This window comes from Myotis myotis, unplaced genomic scaffold, assembly GCF_014108235.1.
Source record: "Myotis myotis isolate mMyoMyo1 unplaced genomic scaffold, mMyoMyo1.p scaffold_m19_p_6, whole genome shotgun sequence".
Lineage (NCBI taxonomy): Eukaryota > Metazoa > Chordata > Mammalia > Chiroptera > Vespertilionidae > Myotis > Myotis myotis.
The window spans coordinates 87,369,129-87,390,928 of record NW_023416368.1 but is presented as its reverse complement, the minus strand read 5'-3'; the positions used below and the strand labels follow the sequence as shown (position 1 = coordinate 87,390,928).

Sequence of the window (21,800 nt, the reverse complement as noted above, 5' to 3'; positions counted from 1 at the left end):
GGAGACATACAGTCCTCCCAGGGCCACACTCAGCAAAGCCACTCAACCTCACCCTAGTCATGGCTCAGGGTGTTCCCACATGAGCTCAGCTCAGTCCCTTCATGCCCAGCCATCCCTCCCACTCCCACTGTTGCCCCCTCTTACCCAGACTCCCAGGCTCACATCCTGTCAGTTCTGACAAGTTCAGCTGGCACTGAGGGAGCATCTGTCTATTCTGAGCCAGGCCTGCTGGCCCCACGCAGACCCCAGCGAATAAATCAGACTCGGACCTGTCCCAAGGGTGCTGCTGGCCAGGGACCTCATCACACTCGCCCTCAAAGACTCTCCAGGCTGGGGCCTTGGGACAGCCATTAAACCTATTCCCCAGGGGGAAACCAAGGCTCAAAGCTATTTAAGGGCCTCTCCCTGCCCTACTCAAGGATAACAAACTCTTGAGAAGTGCGACCTGTTTTCTGTCAGGGGTGGGGCTGCCTTTCCAGAGAGAGTGCCTGCTGACCCATACTTGCTGTGTGACTTCAACAAATCCCTGACCCCCTCTGGGCCTCCATTTCTTCTCCTGAAAAAAATACAGAACTCAGCCCAGTGAAAGGAACTCCGGAGTCAGACGAGGGTTTGAATCCTGGTTCGCCTGGGTGACTTTAGCCAAATGACTTGGCTTTTCTGTGCCTCCGTTTCCCTCAGTGAACCAGAGTTGCAGTGCCTGGTTCTTCTAGAGTGCCCTCTGCTCCATCCCTTAGGGGGAGTGGGGAGGGAGTGCCCAGTCTCTCCTCACTCGGGCAAATGAATGGACCACTCTTGGCTGCCCTGCTGGGAGCTTACAGCTGGTAATTCCTTGGAGAAACAGGAAGCTCTTTCATGCCCAGGCGCCAGTGGGGAGAGGAGGTGGGAAGAGGGTATGAGCTGGCTTCAACCCAGTGGGCAAGGTGGCTCCATGCCAAGACCAGGAGTGTTGTAGAGGGCCCCGGGGTAAGCATATCCTTGGCGCCAGTGGCTGTACCCTCAGCTGTAAAATGTAGGTGACATGGACTAGCACAGCAGGTTTCATGAGCCAGTGGATGGAGATAAAACGTTGCTTCAAGTTAAATACAGGGTGAGCTCTAGCTGGTTTGGCTCAGTGACTAGAGCTTTGGCTTGTGGACTGAAGGGTCCCAGGTTTGATTCTGGTCAAGGGCATATGTCCGAGTTGCGGGCTCGATCCCCAGTAGGGGGCACGCAGGAGACAGCTGATCAACGATTCTCTCTCATCATTGATGTCTCTCTCTCTCTCTCTCTCTCTCTCTCTCTCTCTCTCTCTCTCTCTCCCCCCTTCCTCTCTGAAATCAATAAAAATAGATTTAAAAAAATAAATTAATACAGGGTGAGTTCTCAACAAAGGTCACTGTTGTCATATGTCATCCTAAAGAGCCTACTAAATCCCCCAGCAGTTCTAGAAATAGAATCTCCTCACCAGTTCACAGTGAGGAGACAGGCTCAGAGGTCCACATGCTTGTTCACAATCACACAGCCAGTTAGTGAGGGGCCCAGCCAGGATTTGAACTGGACCCTACAAGGTCCATGCTCTTCCTAACTTCCTCTGGGGGAGGTGTTTTTTTGCCACGTCCAACTCTGATCCTGAGACCAGCAGACTCAAGTCTGGATGGCACCAGATCATGACTGAATGCAGGAGATCCTGGCAGGCAGGGGCTGTTGGGGCAGCCCTTCCACTAGTGTCCCAGTTTCCCAGCCAGCACCCCCTCCTGGGGCAGGCGTGGGCAGACACCAGTAGGATGCCAGGAGGACCATTCCCCCAGCCCTTGAAGAAAGGGGCTGGGCCCCAGACTATTCAGTGGAAGCCAGGAACCACAGCCTCCTGGCAATGGCTGGTCTGTCTCAGAACCCTCCATTCATGCAGATCAGATGGTGTCCTGCCCTTTCTCAAACACCTTCTGTGACTGCTCTGAGCTCAGCAGGATCTGGCTCCACATATTTTATTCAAATTTATGGTCTTTGGTTATACTGTTCTCCCTGGCTGGACCCTACACCTCCCCACCGCAAGCCCCCAGATTTTTCTCACCCTGGTGAATTCCTACCCACCCATTAAGGTGTAGATACAATACCCTCTCTCCCAGGAAGCTCTCCTACCCCTGCTATCCTAGCACTATCTCTCTCCCTGGCTCAGCCCTGGCCCTATGGGGCTGTGTGTGTGTATGTGTGTGTGTGTGTGTGTGTAGCTCTGTATTACCCAGATTGGGGGCTCATCAAGTGCAGGGATGGAACTGCGGCCTCTTACAATCCCTAACATCATCCAACACAGGGCTGGGCAGTAGGGAGTGGCAGTTGTTTAGTGAATCAGTGAACCAGATCTTTAGCCTGATACCTGAAGCTTTGTGTAATCTGGTTTGGCAAACTCCTGTTCATCCTTCAAAACCCACTTCATATGCCCCCTCCTACAAAAAGCCTGTCCCAGGCAGCATTTACTGGGAAGACAGATTTGAAGGCCCGGCCTCCTGTGTTTCAGCCAGGACACGCGAGGCTGATGAAGACTTCTTGTACCTGCAATATCATGACCTCTTCCTTTGCTTCTGGGAGGCAGTCAGGTACATGGGTTTCCAGGTTGCGTTAGCAGTTAGATGGATTTGGCAGACTTCCCCAGATAGAATCACATTATTATAAGAAGTATCTCGATTTCCAAAACCAGTGCTCTGTACCTGCGGGCACCAAAGGACAGTGTCCCACATACAGTTGTTTTTAGGTGCCCGCCTTAACCCAATCACTGGGCGCGAGCCCTTTAAGAGGCGGGCACTCAGGGGCGGGGCTCAAGTCAAACCCCGCCCCGGGAACGACGGCGCCCGGCCGAAGCCTCTGCTTCTGCGCGGTCTCCGCGCGGTTCCGGGTCCAGATTTTGGTTCTTTTTTCCGAAAGAAACAGAGCCTCGGAGCCGGAGCGACCGCCGCCCAAACCCACAGGACAAACCCCTGGTCTCGAGTCATTGGCAAAATCCCCAATTTTTCCGGCAAGCGGGTGATCAAGGCGACATTTAGGGCTGGGAAGGGTGGGTGGTGCCGGTTCTGGTCCCGTGCTGCAGGCGAGGGCGTTCCAGCTCAGAGGCGTGGACTGTCTCGCTGTTGTGGCTGCGCTGGCGCGGGATTCGAACCCGTGCCGAGCCCAACTCTGAACCCTGAGGTCTTGTGGAGCTAAAATGACCCACTCGTTGGTTTGTGCAGACACCGTGAGCAGGTGAGGCCTGAGGAGGTGGGGGCGGGCAGCAGTGGTCCCTTCCTCAGCTTGGGGTGCAGCTCTCTTTGGATAGAGCACGGGGTTTGTGAAGCCGGTGGCGAGGAGGGGCGGACGGTGGGGGCCGGGCCCTCGGGGCTGGGTCCAGCCCCTCTCCTCGCCCTGATTCTGGTGCCTTCAGGGTGAGTTCGGTTCTGAATCGCAACACCCGGCAGTTTGGAAAGAAGCACCTGTTCGACCAGGACGAGGAGACGTGCTGGAACTCGGACCAGGTGAGCTCTCCACCCCTTGTGTGAACCAGATTCAGGGGTCCAGGGTGCCTTGAGAACTCCCGGGCACCACAGTTGGCCAGGAGGGAACATGTGCTGAATCCTGCCCCCACCAATAGAGAGAGAGCATAGCACTGCTTTGAGCCTGAATGGACTGTGGGCCTCAGTTTCCCTGTCTGCTTCCAGGGCCCCTCCCAGTGGGTGGTCCTAGAGTTCCCCCAGCGCATCCGTGTCTCCCAGCTGCAGATCCAGTTCCAGGGCGGTTTCTCCAGTCGCCGGGGCTGCCTAGAAGGTACTGGGAGGCCCTGGAAGAGGGGGAGAAGGGGTCGCAGGGGACACCCCGGCCTCACAGTCTGCCTCTCTCCCTGCTGCAGGTTCTCAGAGGAGTGAGGCTCTCAATAAGATTGTGGACTTCTACCCTGAAGACAACAACTCCATTCAGATATCCTACCGGGGCTTCTGGGGTGGGGGCGGTGTGTGCGGCCTCCAGCAAGCGGCCTCCAGGCCTGCGTTACTTCATCTGTGAGGTGGGCTGATGGTAATCTGTTGTGTGTGAGTCTCAGGGACCTACAGCACGTCTGAGCCGGGACTGGGCGGGGCTGCCGACAGTTACACGGTAAGCCGTTTCCCTTGACTGCTGTGCTCACACCTTTCCTGTGCCGGCTGCTGAGGTGGGCCAGCTGAAGGTAACATTTGAGGACCTCACTGACTTCTTTGGCCGTGTGGTCATCTACCACCTGAGAGTGCTGGGGGAGAAGGTGTGAGGCCACTGGGCAGCCGCCGCCTCCAGGAACCCTCATGGAAGCACAGCACAGTCCTTCAAGTTCTGCACAGGTTTATTGATTTCTGCTGGGAAGGATCCCTCCCACCATCTGTCCAGGAGCTGCCTTTGAAGCCAGTTCTGGGTTCCCCCAACTCTGGGTCGACCACTTTGTTCCCTGAGTGTCTGAGTCCGCGCGCGGGGGGGGGGGGGGGGGGGGCCTTCACTCAGGATCGTCGGGCACCAGGTTATTCTGGAAGAGCTTGAGGATGTGGTTCTCGATCACCTGTTGCACTGGAAACAGGACAAGGAAAACGTGGGCCATGAATGGAACTGGGGCTGCAGAGAAACACGCCCACCTGCGCCCTGCCTTTCCCGGGGTTCCTGCCTTGAGAACTACGCCCTTCCCTCTGGGGACCAACAGGGGCCTCCCCGCAATGGGACATGGATTTCGTACATAGATAAATCCACACCCCTCCCAGGACACAGCTGGGGAGACTGTGCCAGGAACCTCCGTTTCCCCTAAGTTTATAAAAATGTTTTTGGAGGCATTTCAGAGTTATAAAAATATTCCTTGCAAAACAAAATTGGTGAATTGTTATATGTATGAAAGGACAAGAAGGGCTATGAAGATTGATTTATCCCAAATGGAAGACTCCTTGAAGAACGGAGGGGATATTTCCCAAACCATCAATCCCCCCCTTGACCCCAGGGGTTGGTTCTGTTAGGATCACCCCATTTCATGGGTGGGGAAGCAAATGGAGAAGTGAGTCAAACTGGGGTCTCTCCTTATACCCACTTCCTGCCTCAGAGTGGCCTCCATGGCCCTGTGCACTGTGACCGGCCCCCTCCCTCTGGGTGTCCTCACCCTGCCAGGCCTCTGCATGAGATGTTCCTCCAGCCTGGGCCATCCTCCCTCCCCCTTGGTCCCCAGGAAGCCCACTGTGACGCCCCCATCCATCCTGAGGTGGGGCCAGGGCCGCCTTTGGGCCTCTCAGTGCCTGAGTGTCCTCCATCATGACCTCAGTCACTGACACACATTGACCTCCACCTCCAAATCATAGGGAGCCCCCTGAGAACGAGGCCTAGCACATGCCCAAGCCAGGTACACAGTGGCACTCAATGCTTGCTAACGTGAACACTCTTGTTGCCAGTATCCAGAAGGTATGCCCCTGTACCCTCTCTGGTCACACCATCTACAGCGCCCTGTCACTTCCCCATGTGTCTCAGGCTGACCTTTCCGGTATCCCAGAGCCACAGCGAGATCCATTGGGGTGTAGCCAGAGTCAGCTTCAGTGGTGAGATCAGCTCCTCGGGCTACAAAGCAGAGCAGGTGCTGCAGGGAGGACTGGGAGCCCAGAATGGGGCATGGGACTCTGGAGATCCAGTGACCCCCAAAGACAAAGCCCCAGGTCTGTTGGTTGCCCATGTGGCCCTGGACAAGAGACTGAGCTCTCCTGAGAATGGGGCCAAAAGAACTCCCACCTCCAGGGCCCCTGAGGCCAGACCCCTGTGGTGTCCCACCACCTCCTGCCCCCTGATCAGTTCTTTGGGAAAAGCAGGCAAGATCTGTTCAAGCAGCGCTCTGGCCCCTCCCTGGCCTGCGGGATTCCTGCAGTGCCAGCTAGAGCTCTTGGGCTCCCAGGTCAGCCTCTACTCCCACTCACCCAGCAAGGCCTCCACGCACTTCACATGGTTCCCACGCACGGCATAGAGCAGTGGCGTCCCTCCATTCTGTCAGGGGCAGGGGCAACCAGCACTACCTTTACTGGATTCTCACACCACCCAGCACCCTCCAATTTAATGTGGTTCCTTCTTTCTTTCTTTTTTTTTTGGTTCCTTCTCTTGTTTGTCACCTGGCAGGTCTAGCTCCTCCTTTGGGGCTCAGCTTCGATGTCCCTCTTCCAGGTAGGCCTCCCTGACCTCCTCCCTTGGCTGTGCAGATCGCCGGCTGCCTATGCGACTGCCATCACAGCATTATCCACTACAGTCAGCTGAGTGTTTATTTATTGGCTCCTCCCTCCCTCCCGTCCTGCCAAACACCAAACCTAGATCTGTGAGGCTTGGGGAGGAGTCTGTCTGTGTTCTTAGCATCCAGAGCAGGCCTGACACCCTGCAGGGAGCCCCGGGCCCACATGGGGTGCCTCACCCAGTCGTAAATGTTGATGTCCACATCACGCTCGAGCAGCAGCCCCACGATGTCTGTGTAGCCACCTGTGCTGGCCAGTGACAGGGCGCTCTCCCGCTCCTTGGCCAGGATGTGGGGGTCGGCACCCTGGGGGAGCAGAGAGAGTGGTGATGGGAGGAGTGGGAGATCCCCTGGGATCCTGTGGTCCCCAAGGCAGCCACATCTAAAGACATGGCACTGGCAGATTCAGCTGAGACTTGGCCGCCCTCAAGTCCCAGGAAGTCCCCAGCTGGGCAGGGACGCACCCACTCAAGCAAGAATCGGACGGTCTCTATCTCTCCGAAGGCTGAGGCCCAGATGAGGGGGGTGAAGCCACGCTCGTCCGGCTTGTTGATGAGGTTGTCGCCTGGCAGGAGGGGTTGGTACCACTGGGCTGCACCCCTGCCCACTCTCCCCAAAGCTGCGGGAGTGGGGATCGGGGGGCAGCTGGGGTCAGATGGGGGGACACACATGGATACACACAAGTGGCCACGCTTGTACACAAACAGAGACACAGGCACGCAGGGACACTCACAGGTCATGACAGCACACATGCACATACCAGCACACGAGGTCAGACAAGCACATGGGTGTAGACACACACCTTTCCTCAGATGCTCCTTCAGCTGGCTCAGCTCTCCCTGGGCTGCAAGCTGGTGGATGGACAGGGCTGGGGCCAGAGAGAGGCAGTGTCCTCACCTGTCCCATCCTTGTTCTGTGCCTCAGTTTAGCTTCTGTCCCAAGTTGCTCCTCTCAGCCCTGCCACCCTGTCACCCTATCCCCCCCCCACCACCACCATTAAGGACAGGGGCCACTCACAGTCCAGGGTGGCCGGCAGGGCTGAGACCTCATTCCCCCGCTGCCGGTTGGTGAGGGTCGTGGAGTGCTTTAGGGAGTTTCCTGGTGGAAGAGGGAGGAAGGGTTCTGGGGCTTCAAGCTAGACCCTGGGGGTTTAGAGCTACCAAAGACACTGCATGACTCTCTCTTCCACTCCACGGATGCTACTGGAGCTGAGCCCTGAGAAGCTGGAAGCTATAGGACCCACTGGCCAATCTGGGGATGTCCCATAGACATCAATGGGTCATCTCCTGAAAACCTGAAGAATTTGGAGATTGTTGCTCATCACAAAAGGCAGCTCTCGGAGTACCCTGAGTGGGGTCCTGGGCCCTGCCTGTCATCAGAGATGTTAAATAAGGTATGGGGCAAGGCCATCCGGTCTCCTGAGACACTGGCAGCTCTAGGGTCCTGCTGCTGTGTGGAAGTCATGACCTAGGTCCTTCTGAGTGATGGAAATGTTCTAGAATTACAGAGAGAGGTTGGGGTTACCCACCACTGTAAATGTACTTACTGCCACTAAATTAGATGCAATTCTGGTTAAAATGGTAACTTCCATGTTATGTGGATTTTGCCATAATAAAAACAAATAAGCAATCCTTTGCTGGGTGGGGCAGGAAGACATGTATGCCCTAGGCGGTGGGACATAAAACAGAGGCCCTAACATTCCACAGTCCTTGCATCCCAGAGGCAGTACCTACCCTGAGGTGAAGAGGCGCCAGCATCTGGTTCAGGGTTCCCAGGCTCTGGGGTGCAGGGGAAGAGACTGAGCACCACTGTGTCTGAGCCATCCTGGGCCTCATCCCTGGGGTCTTCAGATTCCCCAAATTCTGGGGTGGGAGGCTGCTGGGTCAGGCTGAGGTCCTCTGAAGGCTGGGTGAGCTCCATGGGAGGGGGCGGGAGGGGGGAGCTAATGGAGGCCCCTAAAGGGGAGAGATGACAAGACTTGTGAACAATTCTTACGAAGTTAGGTGCCAGCTGCATAACTGGTCTTGCACAGGGAGGGTGGATAAACTCAGGCTCAGCAGGGAAATTAAATCACAGTCCAATTCCTTTTCAGGCCCACTCTCCACCACCACCAGGACACATCCAACAGTCATTGCTTAGAAGTCCTGGCTCTGAGGTCAACTATCTGGGTTGGAATCCTTCCACTTACAGGCTCTGAGAACTTGGGCACATGCCTTACCTACTCTGAACTTGTATCCTCATTAATAACACGGGGAAATGAGGTCTAAAAGAAGTCATATCTGTACATAACTAAGCAGGGGGCCTGAAACCGGCAGAGCTTCATAAATGTTCGCTGTGGTTATTTTTTTGGAGGGTGGTCCCCGGAATGACGGAGGGATCAACAAAGATGTAATTGGTTCCATCCCACCCGTCCCTCCAAGCCGATCCAGGAGGTTCACTCACCTTCCACGAACCTTCTCTGTCACCCCTCGCCGCAAGCCCGGATCCCCCAAAACTTGGAGGCCCAATTCACAAACTTTTCCCCTCCAATTGATGTAGCGGGGAGCAAGCTGGAGCCTGGATAGTCAGCGCTCTGGCTTCTTCTGCCGGGACAGAGAGCAACTTGATACTCGACCACTACCCCCACCCCAGAGGTCCCCCACTGCGCCTGCGCACCCTGCCCCCCAAAAGTGCGGAAGGGCAGGAGCAGTAGGAGCTGCTTCTGGCCCTTTAAGGATTGGAGGGGGCGTGGTTTCCGCTGGAGTCCGAGCAGTGCAATTGCTCCTGTGCCTTCTAGTCCCGCGGGGTCAAAGGAGTGGGCGGGGCCTCAGAGGGCTCGGTGGATCTCATTGCGCCTGTTAGAAGCCAATCGGCTCCAGTTTGGGGCGGGAAGGCGGGGATTTCTCCCTCGAGGGTAAGGGGGCGGGAGCAGGCGGGGCGTGCAGGATTTAAAGGGGCGACTCCATGATCGTCCCAGTCCACAACAGTGCTCCCTCTGGGTGGTGGGGGCTCATGAACATGTGCAGGGATTTGATGGCAGTGAGGTGCAAAGAGACCGTAACTACGGTCCGCAGTGAGCGGTGTGTAGAGCGTTCCCCAATTCATCCGCCCCTGGAAAAGGGGTTCTTCCCTTCCACGGTGTCCCTCCAGGAGCTTCATGGGGTCCTAGCCCCGCCTCACCTGCCTCCCGGTGTGGCCCCTTCCCCGGTCTCTCACTCACGGCCCCTATCCGGGTTCGGTAGAGATGGAGGAACGGAGGGCAGGCAATGGGTACTGGAATAGTGGCAGGGCTTAGTGCGGTTTCGCAGGGGAAGGTTTAGGGAGCTGTCACCATCTCCAGCTTCCGGTTCCGGTTTTCAAGCCTAATGGGCCTCCGTCGCTATGGAGGAACCGGAGATGCAGCTCAAGGGGAAGAAAGGTAATGCGAGGCGCCGGGCTGTACGAAGAGCCCAGGAACTCGCGGAGGGGCATCTAGACAGGGGGTGGGGGGTGGCAAAGACGGGGAGGGAGCGTGAGGGGCAGATTGAACTGCCGTCGAATCCTGGTTCGGCCTCTGACTAGTTTTGAAAGCTTTAGTCCCCGTGCCTCGGTTTTGTCATCTGTAAAATGGGGAGTATAGTCCTCCTCCCTCCCTTCATAGGCTTGTGAGAACGCGATGAACTGATATTGGTAATGCACTGGAAGAAAGCTCGGGCGTGGCAGCCGTGCGTATTGTTGCCTTATAGCAGTGGTTCGCAACCTTGGCTGCACATTAGAATCACCTGGGAATCTTTTTAAAATCCTGATTTCTGGGCCTCATCCTCCGGAAATTCTGTTTCTTTGTTATGGGGTGAGGCCACAACATTAGTAAGAAAGAAACAATTTCCAGAGGATGAGGCCCAGAAATCAGGATTTTAAAAAGATTCCCAGGTGATTCTAATGTGCAGCCAAGGTTGAGAACCACTGCTTTATAGTTACGTATTTGTGTGTTTACATTGACTTTTTTATATACATATTTATAATCCCATATATTTATAATCCCATAGTTACAAATTACAAAATGCCATAAGCGTTCTAAATTATGAAGTCTCTTGTTATTTTATCACACACGTTATGTCTTTAAAAAATTATTTTTGTATTGATTTCGGAGTGGAAGGGAGAGATGAGAGAGAGAGAAACATCACGGATGCCCAGCCGGCGTGGCTCAGTGGTTGAGCGTCGATCAGGAAATCAGGATTCGATTCCGGTCAGGGCACATGCCAGGATTGCGGGTCCCTCTTCAGTGTGGGGCGTGCATGAGGTAACTGATCAATGATTCTCTCATCATTGATGTTTCTATCTCACTTTTCCTCTCCCTTCCTCTCTGAAATCAATAAAAAAAATTTTTTAGAAAGAAACATCACTGATAAGAGAATCATTGATCCGCTGCCTCCAGCATACCTCCTACCCTGGAGATCAAGCCCAAAACCTGGGCATGTGCCCTCACCAGGAATTGAACCATGACCTCCTGATTCATAGGTCAAGGCTCAACCACTGAGCCACACCGGCCGGGCACACGTTATTTCTAATTAGTTAGAAGGCACAAATACATTTAATTCCACCACTTTTGTAAGAACCCAGCTGTAAGCTATTACATGCTCATTTTCTAAAGGAGGAGGCCTAAGAGGGTAACAGTTTCTATAACGATACAGTTTGGAGGTGGCAGGCTGGGCTGGTGAGCTGGACTGATTCACACTGGACAGACTAATGCACGGCGTCCTTTGATTCCCAGACATGCCAGCGTTCTCTCTCTTGCCAACCACACTGCCCTGGGCAGTAGCATAGGATCATCTCTGTAGCAAACCTTAAGAGTGGGCACTGTTATCATTGCATTTTTACAAATGGGGAACTGAGGCTTAGAGAAGCCCCCGTCCTCACAAATCCAAGCTTTAATATTTTTTTCTATAAATACGTAACTTAGTAAAAAATGGGAATTTAAATATAAGAGAAACAAACAGGGTGCTGAGGTTGGGAATGAGGGACATGTGTTTATTCTTGGTGATTAGGGAAGGCTTTGCCCAGGAGGTGACATTTCAGCTGAGACATGAGGGATGAAGCTGGGGGTGGGGGTGGGGGTGGGGGGAGGGGTAGTGTCAGTGGCAGGAACAACACAGGCAGAGGCCCTGAGGTGGCAAAGTGTTCAGAGCTTTGCTGTAATACAGTAGCTACTGGTCACAGTATTTATGGGTATTTAAATTAATTAAAGTTAAAAAATCAGTTTCTGAGTCACATTAGTCACATTTCAGGTGCCCAGTAGTGGCTACCTCATTGGACGGTATAGATTATAAAACCTTTGAGTCATCTCAGAAAGTTCTTTTGGGCAGTGCTGGGAGTGTCCAAGTAACAGCCAGGAGGCATTGGGCCCAGGCAGAAGGCAAAGAGGGCAGGGAAGTCAACAGCAGCAGAACATACAGGACCTTAAGGGCCATGGTGAGGAAAGCAGATTTTATTCTCTGGCTGATGGGAGCCATGAAGGCTTCCAAGCAAGGGAGGGTCATATTTGATGTGTTCACTAGGAGTTCACTCCATCTGTTGTGTGCATATGGGTCTGTTGGCAGGAGGGGCTGAGTCTGGCATCCAGGTGGGAAGCAGCCATACCTGGACCAGTGGGGTCAGTGCAGTGATAAGCATGGGTGAGGCTGGGCTTTGTTTTGTGTCAGAACCAGAAGATCTCCTCATGGATGGCGTGGATGACCAGCTGACTGGGAATGCAGACCCTGGGATGAGGATTTGTGTGTAGTTAACTTACCAGGAGAGCCCCACAGACTAGAGGGGAACAGAACAGGGCTGGGGAGGAGGCTGAGCAAAGAGCAACCTCAGGTAAAATCCCTCAGAGGTTGGTCTCAGCCTGATTTGGCAAGGAGTTTTAGGGGAGTGAGTCACACCTCCCAGTTGTCCCAACACACAGCAAGGGGCACAGACTTTTCATACTCCTCAATGGTCTGTCATGGCTGAGGGCCACCCAGGGATATAAGCAAACTTTCGGATCCAGTAACCAGTGGATCCTTCTAGGAGGAATCTCAGATTTATTCACTGGGGTAAAAGGAATTCGAGGAGATCCGAGTGGGCAGCAGCAGTGTCCACTACAAGTAGAATTGGGAGGGGAAAGATCATGAGTGCACTGGATGCATTGATAATATGAATGAGGCCATCTGTGACCATGTCCTTCAACCTCTCTCCTGGGCCACGGGTGACCCAGCTGCTGGAGGGGACACCAGAGACTCCTCACTGCTCTGGCTGGACTCAGAGGTTGAGCAATCACGAGTCTTATGCTTTGTTTCTTTGTGTCTGTGCACCCTTTTCCCTTATTTTGCCACCTTCCACTGTCAATTCTGGAACCAGTCACAGACAAGTTCACCGAGAGCGTCTACGTCCTGGCCAATGAGCCGTCTGTGGCCCTCTACCGGCTCCAGGAGCATGTGCGCCGCTCTCTGCCAGAACTGGCCCAGCATAAGGTGAGTCCCATGCACCCCTGCACCAACCCCTGCAGGGCCTGCACATTGTGAGCTGGGGCCTGCTGGTAGAGCAGGGGCTCTTGGGATGAGTCAAGGCTGGAACACAGCAAGGAGGCATGTGGTCACTGAGCCAGGCTGGGGCTGTGGGTGGACAGATGTGGGGCAGATTTGGAAGAAGGAGCAGCAGGCCTAGATGAATTGTGACCTGTATGGTGAGAAGGAGGCAGCTGTGTGAAGACTAGAGGGAAGAGCATGCCAGGGAGAGGGGACAGTTGGTGCAAAGGTCCCAAAATGTAGCAGCTAGGTGTCCACAGAAAGCCTGGACTCGTGAGGGAAGAGAGTTGGAGGAAGAAAGGTTGGGGGCTGGAGGGGGCCAGTCTCTGCAGCCATGGTGACCGGGTGCTCCATCGCAGAGAGCTGGGATGACAGAGGTGGCAGCCTCCCCCTGCCTAACAGCCCCACCCCACCCCCCAACCCCCACAGGCCGACATGCAACGGTGGGAGGAGCAGAGCCAGGGAGCCATCTACACAGTGGAGTACGCCTGTAGGTGAGCACCTCAGCCTCCCCATTGCCAGGATCACCTCGCTCTGCATTGGGGTCACCGCCTAGGCATTCAGGAGCATCTCAGCCAGCCCCCTGGTGAGCCCTGTCTTGCCAAGCCCACCTGAGGGAGGAAGCATGTGGGTCTCAGTTTCCCTGGCCACACAGCAGGTTCAAGCCGAGGCCTGTGCTTCTCACTTTGCTCAACCTCTGTGTGCCTCCGGCAGGCTTCTTCCCAGCTCCGATCCCCTCCCCATCTATCATAGGAGGGTGTAACAAGGTTGGGGAAACATAAGACTTGTCATCTTAACCACTTCTAAGTATATATAGTTCAGTGGCATTCAGTACGTTCACATTGTTAGACAACCATCACCATCCATCTCCAGAACTTTTCATCTTGCACAACTGAAACTCTGTTTCCATTAAACACTAACTCCCATCCTCCTCCCCCAGCCCCTGGCACCCACCATTCTATTTTCTGTTTCTATAATTTGACTGCTCTAGGGACCTCACATGAATGGAGTCATACAGTATTTGTCTTTTTGTGTCTGTCTTCCTTCATTTAGAGCAGCGGTTCTCAACCTGTGGGTCGCGACCCCTTTGGCGGCAGAACGACCCTTTCACAGGGTTTGCCTAAGACCACCCTGCATATCAGATATTTACATTACGATTCATAACAGTAGCAACATTACAGTTATGAAGTAGCAACGAAAATAATTTTATGGTTGGGTCACAACATGAGGAAGTGTATTTAAAGGGCCAGAAGGTTGAGAACCACTGATTTAAAGCAAACATGTCAAACTCATGGCCAGTGGGCCGCCTGCGGCGAGTTTGACATCCTTGATTTAGAGTAATGTCCTCAAGGCTCATCCATGTGATAGTATGTGCTGGGATTTTCTTCCTCTTTAAGGCTGAGTAAAATTCCACATTTTGTTTATCCATTCATTTGTCAGTGGGCATTTGTGTTGCTTCCATGGTTTGTTGTTTGTTGTTGTTTTCTGTTGCCTTTTTACTTTTTTTCTTTATTGATTGAGGTATTACATATATGTCCTTATTCCTCCCCATTGCCCCTTGGGTCCACAGGCCGACGCTCTAACCGCTGAGCAAAATGTCCAGGGCTGTTGTTTTCTATTTAATTTTCTTTTTTAATATCTTTACCTGAGGATATATTTATTGATTTTAGAGAGAGGAAGGGAGAGAGAGAAACACCAATTTGAGAGAAAAGCACATCGATTGGTTGCCTCTCAACTGGGGACTGAACCCTGCAACCTGGGCATGTGCCCCCATCAAGAATCAAACCCATGACCCTTCAGGTAACGGGATGATGCTCCAACCAATTGAGTATACTGGCCAGGGCTGGGTTGCTTCCGTGTTTTAGCTATTGTGAATAATACTGCTGTGAATGTGGCTGTACCATTTGTGGGTTTTTTTGTTGTTTTTTTTTAAGTATATTTTTATTGATTTCAGAGGGGAAGGGAGAGGGAGAGAGAGAGAGAAACATCAATGATGAGAGAGAATCATTGACTGGCAGCCTCTTGCACGCCCCCAACGAGGGATCGAGCCCTCAACCCAGGCATGTGCCCTTGATGGAATCGAACCTGCGACCCTTCAGTCCACAGTCCGATGCTCTATCTACTGAGCCAAACCAGCTCGGACTGTTTTTGTTTTTTTGTTGTTTAAATTTTCTCTAAATCTTCAGATGGTCTCCTCCGCCCCAGGAAAAGATGCCTGAGGGTGAAAAACGGTAGTTGGTGTTTTTTTGCGTTATGGCAGTTCTGCTGGCCTTTTCTCCTGCACTTCTGTTGGTTTCTGGGACTGTATTTAATGCCCTGGCTTGTTCCATTTGTCTCAGGAGTTTGGCCACTTTATTTAGAGATGCTGTTTGCACCTGGCATGGCCTGTGGGTCATTTGGTGGAGGCTGGACACTCCCACCATTTCTCATCCTGGCACTGTGGGGTTTGCTTGCCGGCTTCTGCTGTGTGGGTGAAGGTTCCTTGAAAGGAAGTCCTGCTGCTGGGGCCGCTGAGCTGAGTGTTCTGCCATCAGCAGTCCTAGTGCCCCCACTGGGACAGGGGTGACCGGGACTAATGGCGTCTTCCTGAGGATGGGCGTCCATGTCGTTATGGGCATGAAAGAGCCCTTGGCTTTTATTTATTTATTCTTTTAAAATATGTTTTTATTGATTTTAGAGAGAGAGAGGAAGGGAGAGAGAGATAAACATTGATCGGTTGCCTCCCATATGCGCCCAGACCAGGGATTGAACCTGCAACCTGGTCATGTGCCCTGACTGGAATCGAACCAGCAACCTTTCAGTGCATGGGACGACGCTCAACCAGCTGAGCCACACTGGCCAGGGTGAGCCCTTGGCTTTTAGTTATTTGAAATGCTTTATGCAGTGTTAATAGTTGGTGTAAAATTGAAAGATGTTAAATTGGGGTAAACTATTGAATAGTGAGCTTATGTTAGTAAAGATTTTTTCTTTTTTCATTTCTTTATTTTCATGTTTTATTAGTGAGTTTTTAAATCAAGTTGGGCAATCAAATACTAGAAAAGCTGACTACACTTGGTGGCATAAGATGAACAAGTTAACAGAGTGAGAAACAGTGAACGCTCCTCCCCTTCATCTCGTGGCCATTTTCAAGCAGGCCTCTGATAATAAATAGAAGGGATTTTTTTTTCTTTAACAAAAGGAAACCACACTTTTAGTTCTGGTCAGTGTGGCTCAGCAGTTGGAGCATCAGCCCTTGAAACGAAGGGTTAGGGGTTCAATTCCTGGACAAGGACACCTATCTGGGTTGTGGGTTCAATCCCCAGCCCTGGTCTGCATGCGTACGGAAGGCAACTGATCGATGTGTCTCTCTCTCATCCATGTTTCTCTCTCTCTCTCTCTCTCCTTTCCCCCTCCTTCCCTCCCTTCCACTCTCTCTAAATATCAATGGAAAAATATTCTCAGATGAGGATTAACAACAAACAAAATAAAACCACACAATAGGACACTTTTCTTTCTATGCAGATGTTGCACAGGTGACTTTCTGGCATTCGCAAGGCCCCTCCCGTCTTGGCAGGAAAATCTAAACTTTGAGCTCCTGACGAGCCCTCAGGGAGGCCCACAGAGTCCCCCAGGAACCTGCTAGGCTCCAGTTGGTGGGTGCGGCAGGGTGGTGCCTACTGGGTCTGTCTTCCCATTATAGTGCCGTGAAGAACCTTGTCGACAGCAGCGTCTACTTCCGCAGTGTGGAGGGGCTCCTCAAACAGGCCATCAGCATCCGGGACCACATGAACGCCACCCAGGGCCACAGGTAGCTCCCAGGACTACCCACCCCTGCTGCCTCCGCCTCCGCCGGAACCTTCGCCACTCAGCCAGGAACTGCCGCTTTCGCTCCTTGGACAGCTTCCTCTCCTCATCTCTCAATGCCTGCGCCTTCCTCTTGTCCTTTGTGTCTGTGGCAGGAGAGTGCAGTCACTCAGTACCCAGATCCTGAGCTCTGCTGTGTGCCTGGTCCTGGGCTGGTTCTGGGGTCAGAGAGGTGACCAGGACAGGTCTGCTGTGGTTTCACAGGGAGACACACAGCAACCAGGTACACACGGAACAGACCAGAGTACTTCCGAAGTGTGCAAAGGAAAAAAGGGAATATGGGGCGTCTCTGATGAGTCGGAGGAAATGGGAGCGAAGGCCTGAAAGATTTGCTGACAGAAATGACTGGGGATGATGTTGCAGGCAGGGCAGTGGTGAGGACAAAGGCCCTGGGGCTGGGGCACTAGGTGTGCTGGCGGAACATCTAGAGGACGGGTGTGGCTGGAGCAGGTGAGCGAGGGGGAGATGGCGTCAGGGAGGGAGGCAGCCAGCAGGGAGGCTGCCCAGAGCTGGAGGAAGCTTTGAGCTGAAGACAACTGGCATGAACATGAAAAGCACTCCAGTCCTTGCACACTGAGGAGTTTTTGGGGAAGGAGTTCTTTTTGTTTTTCATAACTTAATAAATATGCATTTGAACACACACATACACACATGCTGTAAGCCATAACTCTACTTTGAGATGTCTCTGGCTCCTGTAGTTTGGGGTTCTGGCCTGCCTGTCCCACACGAGATATTTAGAAAAAAAGAAAACCTCTGTGTTGCTGTGTCGGATAACTAAAACGTGAGAATCATTCAAACAGAAGCCTGGTGAATGTGTAAAACGGATGTGCAGCAATCCTGAGGTAGCATGCTAGGGTTTACCTGGGTTTGCTGTTCTGCTGCTATTGGTGACAGTCATCACTAGAGTTGACTGTAAAGTGCCTTGCACCGCGCCCTGCACTCAGTAGGGCCTCAAAAAGCTATAGCTTTTACTTTGAACTTGTGGTTTTCCAAGTGCTTTCAAATGCCCTGCTTGTCCCTGCTGTTGTGAAAATGCAAAATGCTTTTCTGAAAGCTCCACGCTGCTGCTAACATCTCTCTTTGCAAGGCCTGTGGGTTTGAAGTTCCCAGACATGCATGAGTCCCAGCCGTGACCTCTGAAGTAGGTGGTTGGTCCCATTTTTACCAAGGATGCCCTGAAGGCTCAGGCCCGGGGTCTTGGGAGGGTGACCCTATGCACAGTCCAACCTAGCTGAGCAGGCCTCTGACTCTGGTCTTACGAACACTGCACATGTTTTATTCCAGCCCCGAGGAGTTGCCCCCACCCTCCTTGGCCTGATCCCAGAAGAGACTTGGGGGTGCTTTGGCCCCTCCAACCAGGTCAGTGCTGAGTGGGGCCAGGAGCCTTCCTGCGTTCCATGCTCTGAACTAACCCACCCTTTTGTTGTCCAAGAAGGGATTTACCATCTAACCACTTGGGCTTGTAGGGTGGTTTGGTCAGCGGGGGGGGGGGGGGGGGTGCAGGGTGAGGGAGACCTAGGGCCTCTGCTGCTCAGGCTCATTGTCAGCCCATCTCCCTCGTGCTCCCTCTGCCATCTTCTTGCCCTTGTTCAGGTCATAGGCCCTGTCCTGATCCCAAGGACTCCTCCTGAACAGAGTGGATCCATATTTCCCTGCCTGCCGCATGCCAGCTGCTTGCCTTACTTACGTACCTTCTTTCAGACAGAGCCCGGCATGGCGATTACCACCCAACTCTGGACTCCTCGCTCCACCACTGACCTGTGTGACCCTGAGCAAGTCACTCCCCCTCTCTGGTCTCTGCTTTTCCTTCTTGGAAGTGACTCATCAGGTGGCAGAGGTGGCAGTTTTCCCGCTCCTGCCTGCAACCCCCAGGCCAGCCGTAATGTCCCCTTTGCTGCCCGGGGATTCCTACTCCGCATCAGCATGTTTCCTTGGACCAATAACTGCCACTGTGTTGATCCCCATAGCTTACACTGTGCTGGGCTCTGCAATGGTCATCTCTCATCCTCAGCCCCATAGGCAGGTGTCGCCCTCAGGTACAGATGGGAAAATAAATGCAGAGGCGGTGTGACTTGGGCAAGGCCACACAGCTAAAGGAGACCAGACCCCTGCCTGGTTTCGTCCCAGCCTTGCCTCTGACATGCTGTGTGACACGGGGCCTAGAACTGACCCTCTCTCGTCCTCCCTTTCTCCATCTGGACAAGGAAGGCTGGACTGGACCTTTTCTACAGCTGAGGTGGACATTCGTGTACTTGCTTGCCTGGCCGGCATTCTGCATCAAGCAGAAACACCCACCCCGGGCGTAGGCCAGATGAAGTCACCCTGGGACCCTGAGTCCAGCTGTACCTGACCGTGTCCAGCTGTACCCTCAATTACTGTATTTGCCAAAATTGCTTTGAGTCTTTCTGCTAACTGCAGAAGAGCCTATACTGATCTCTTCCAATTCTAGGCTTAGGAGGTCATGACCCTTAGTCTGTACACCTCCGAGGCCAGCTGTGTCAACACAGTGTCCAGCAAAATGTATCGGGAAGATACATCAGGCCCACTGCTCTGGGAGGACCCCCCACATTCCCCTTGGCACTGTGGGTGGTTGGGAGAGAAGGGTGGCAAGGGCCAGGGGCAACCTAGGGGAGAAACAGGGTCCCGGTGTGGTGTCAGGGCTGTGGAGGAGCCTGAGGGCCTGGGAGAGGGTTTAAGGACACAGGAGGTGTCAAGTCAGTCCTCTCTCCCCTCCTAGAGTGTATTAAGGGGCCTCCATGCTGCTATTCTGCCTCCCCACCACCCCAGCTCAGTTTGAGGGGAAGGAGGGACCTCAGGTCCAACCCATTGAGGCCCTGACTAGTGTGTGGTCCCCACAGCATCACTCTTCTTGCCTGCTCTGAAAGTACCTGTAATTTTCTGTCCCTCCTTCTACCTGTCCACCATGCAATCATTTGTCCAGCAAATATTGACTGTCCTCTGTGCGCCAGGCCCTGCCGGCCCAGGGGATGCCCTGGTGAGCAAGACAGGCCAGCAAGAAAGGCCGCTAAGTGAGGTAACTACACATACCCCAAGGGCACTTTGAGGTAGTAGGAAACAGCTGTGGGGTGCCCCAGACCTTTCCAGGGTTCCCCGCCACCCACAGCCCCAGGACACAACCTTAGCCAAAGACGATTCTGGACTGTCAGATCCCTCACACGGAGTCCAAAGGCCCACAGGAAGGAGTGGGTGCTGGTAATTTGCATCTTATTTACATGACCACTTTGCCCTTCACACCCACAAACACCCCCTTAACAGCTGGCCGCCAGGGGGCGCAAGAGGCAAAGGTTTGGCTGGGCACTCGCCCCCTAAAAGGTCATTGTCCTCATTCCTGGCTGATCGCAGTGGGGGCATTGTGACCCTTACCCCTTTTTACCCCGTACGTCCTTGATTCCATTTTTCAGAGAGCGAGCTGAGGCTTCCTGAGCCCGGACTACTCAGCAGGATCCGCATCTGCCCCCATGCGCTCCTGATCTCCCCTCCTCCTGGTGTGGCCTTCCTGCTCCCCTCCTCCTGGTGTGGCTTCCAAGCAAGTAGGACTTGCTTCTAGCAGAGCCCCAGAGATAGGTGGACAGCCGGGAGAGGCAGTGAGCTCCCCGTGCCTTGGGGCAGGAGTCTAGCACCCATGGGGGTGACGGAAGGGATCCCAGCCCACTCCCGCCCCGCCCGAGGCTCCTTCAGATCTGCAGGTGGATAAAAGGCCCAGGAAGGCAGCAATGCCCCAGGTTGGTCTGCAGTGGTCAAGGCGGGATTCAGACTTGAGTTTGGCTTTTAGTTCTTATCGCCTGGTCCAAATCATGGTTTTATTTCAGCCCTGCTCTGAAGGGTCCTGCCCTTGGGAAGTCCCTTCCTAGCCTTGTCATATCCCTCAGTGAGGCCTCTGGATGTCCCAAACTTGGTCCCCATGCCCCTCCACCACTCATACCCGCTCCGGTGGTGTAAGGAACCTATGGAGACACCCTTTGGTGCTGTTACATACTGGGCCTGGCCCTGAGGAGCCCCTAGGCTGGTGAGACAGAGCTAGACATACACCCCAAAACCGCTGAGTCAGCACTGGACTGGAAGGAGGAATGGGTGTGGAAGAATCCCAAATGGGAGGGGGGGTATGGAAAGCTTTTGGAGGAGTGGGAAGGTAAGCCTTAAAAGGTTCTCCCCGAGAAGGAGGGGCTGCTATTGTCCCCACTTTTCATATCAACAAACAAGCTCAAAAGGGTGAAGTGACTAACTTGAAGTCACAGTGAGAGGACATTGGAGCTGGGATGGGGACCAGGGTTCTTTAACCTGAGGTTCTGTCTGCCGGACCACACTGTTCTTGCCATGGAGAGTCCTTCACAGCCTTCCCCTGCTGACATGTGGGAGAGGATCTGGAAAAAGGGACTTGGGGGAAGCGGCTTTTCCACCTCACCACCCTCCCACCCCTGTCTCCCCCATCTTCAGGCCCCCTCTCAGATCCCTCATCTCTGGCCCTTTCCACCCCCCAACCCACCCCTCTACAGTCCAGCATCTCACTCCAGCAACTAAGGTGTCCCCTCATCTGAAAAGACTGAGATAAAAAATTTTGACTGTCCCACCCTAGCCGGTTTGGCTCAGTGATAGAGTGCCGGCCTGTGGACTGAAGGGTACCAGGTTCGATTCTGGTCAAGGGCACTTGCCCAGTTTACGGGCTCGATCCCTAGTAGGTGCTGTGCAGGAGGCAGCCGGTCAATGATTCTCTCTCATCGTTGATGTTTCTATCTCTCTCTCTCCCTCTCCCTTCCTCTCTGAAATACATATATATATATATATATATATATATATATATATATCCAATATATATAACCAATGGGGGACGGGGGGCCACAAAGTGACACAGCCAGTGGTGGGATAGTATAGGATAGGAACAGGGGCACGGGAAAAAAGGAAGGGCCATTATAGAAAATAGGGTGTGAGTAATAGAAGATGAAATGGGGCCAGGAACACAGGAGGGAGCCTCAATGGCGGGAGAGGGCAGGAGGTAGGTGGGGGTGCAGGGGCAGCCCCAGCCAACTCAGCTCGGCCCGCCCTCCTGCCATGCCCCAGCTGCTCCCAGAGCTGCTCCAGCTGCTGCCCTTATGTAACCAGAGCCTGTCTGTTGCATCAGAGATGGCAGGCCGCAGCAGGTAAACAGAGTGGCCCTCGGGGGGCCTGGGGCTCCCCAGCCACCTCCACGCTCCCCAAGCCTTGTTCTGCACCTTGGAGTTGAG

The 21,800-nt window shown here is 53.6% G+C and overlaps 4 protein-coding genes across 11 annotated transcripts in view; 3 read left to right on the top strand and 1 right to left on the bottom strand.

The window, feature by feature from the left end:
- Window positions 1-2,800: 2,800 nt before the first annotated feature.
- Window positions 2,801-4,829, top strand: LOC118658299 (nuclear receptor 2C2 associated protein). 3 transcript variants are annotated; one of them, XM_036313634.1, is made up of 5 exons: window positions 2,801-3,216; window positions 3,395-3,485; window positions 3,729-3,774; window positions 3,857-3,924; window positions 4,130-4,829. In XM_036313634.1, exons 1-5 carry the CDS (start codon window positions 3,179-3,181, stop codon window positions 4,244-4,246), a joined length of 360 nt encoding a protein of 119 aa, XP_036169527.1. In that variant the 5' UTR covers window positions 2,801-3,178; the 3' UTR covers window positions 4,247-4,829. The 3 variants fall into 3 exon arrangements, with proteins under 3 accessions (XP_036169527.1, XP_036169526.1, XP_036169525.1); XM_036313633.1 differs by having other exon boundaries at window positions 3,723-3,774; XM_036313632.1 differs by having other exon boundaries at window positions 3,669-3,774.
- RFXANK (regulatory factor X associated ankyrin containing protein) lies at window positions 4,419-9,496 on the bottom strand. Of its 6 annotated transcripts, XM_036313627.1 has the most exons (10): window positions 9,371-9,496; window positions 8,654-8,793; window positions 7,945-8,166; window positions 7,229-7,309; window positions 7,014-7,079; window positions 6,676-6,830; window positions 6,392-6,517; window positions 5,910-5,976; window positions 5,479-5,559; window positions 4,419-4,536 (listed from the first exon to the last, which is right to left on the bottom strand). In XM_036313627.1, exons 3-10 carry the CDS (start codon window positions 8,129-8,131, stop codon window positions 4,466-4,468), a joined length of 834 nt encoding a protein of 277 aa, XP_036169520.1. In that variant the 5' UTR covers window positions 8,132-8,166; window positions 8,654-8,793; window positions 9,371-9,496; the 3' UTR covers window positions 4,419-4,465. The 6 variants fall into 6 exon arrangements, 5 of the variants coding, with proteins under 5 accessions (XP_036169520.1, XP_036169519.1, XP_036169523.1 ...); XM_036313626.1 differs by lacking the exon at window positions 9,371-9,496 and having other exon boundaries at window positions 8,654-9,214; XM_036313630.1 differs by lacking the exon at window positions 9,371-9,496 and having other exon boundaries at window positions 6,676-6,776; window positions 8,654-9,207.
- BORCS8 (BLOC-1 related complex subunit 8) lies at window positions 9,479-18,323 on the top strand. The gene is made up of 6 exons (XM_036313635.1): window positions 9,479-9,608; window positions 12,551-12,663; window positions 13,147-13,211; window positions 16,397-16,504; window positions 17,845-17,919; window positions 18,262-18,323. The coding sequence occupies exons 1-5, from the start codon at window positions 9,572-9,574 to the stop codon at window positions 17,876-17,878; spliced, it is 357 nt and encodes a 118-aa protein (XP_036169528.1). The 5' UTR covers window positions 9,479-9,571; the 3' UTR covers window positions 17,879-17,919; window positions 18,262-18,323.
- Window positions 17,851-21,800, top strand: part of LOC118658297 (myocyte-specific enhancer factor 2B-like) — a 22,819-nt gene continuing 18,869 nt past the window's right edge. The window contains exon 1 of the mRNA XM_036313625.1: window positions 17,851-17,919. The gene's annotated coding sequence lies outside the window, so the exon portion shown is untranslated. The remainder of the gene's footprint in view (window positions 17,920-21,800) is intronic.

Excerpts from the sequence above, each read along its gene's own strand:
- RFXANK (XM_036313627.1), bottom strand. The coding sequence starts at position 8,131 with ATGGAGCTCACCCAGCCTTCAGAGGACCTCAGCCTGACCCAGCAGCCT. Across the intron at positions 7,310-7,944 it reads TGGCGCCTCTTCACCTCAGG|GAAACTCCCTAAAGCACTCC; the intron begins GTAGGTACTGCC and ends CTCTTCCACCAG. Across the intron at positions 6,831-7,013 it reads GAAGGAGCATCTGAGGAAAG|CTTTGGGGAGAGTGGGCAGG; the intron begins GTGTGTGTCTAC and ends CCACTCCCGCAG.
- BORCS8 (XM_036313635.1), top strand. The coding sequence starts at position 9,572 with ATGGAGGAACCGGAGATGCAGCTCAAGGGGAAGAAAG. Across the intron at positions 9,609-12,550 it reads GCAGCTCAAGGGGAAGAAAG|TCACAGACAAGTTCACCGAG; the intron begins GTAATGCGAGGC and ends TTCTGGAACCAG. Across the intron at positions 13,212-16,396 it reads ACAGTGGAGTACGCCTGTAG|TGCCGTGAAGAACCTTGTCG; the intron begins GTGAGCACCTCA and ends TTCCCATTATAG.
- LOC118658299 (XM_036313632.1), top strand. The coding sequence starts at position 3,179 with ATGACCCACTCGTTGGTTTGTGCAGACACCGTGAGCAG. Across the intron at positions 3,217-3,394 it reads TGTGCAGACACCGTGAGCAG|GGTGAGTTCGGTTCTGAATC; the intron begins GTGAGGCCTGAG and ends TGGTGCCTTCAG. Across the intron at positions 3,775-3,856 it reads TCGCCGGGGCTGCCTAGAAG|GTTCTCAGAGGAGTGAGGCT; the intron begins GTACTGGGAGGC and ends TCCCTGCTGCAG.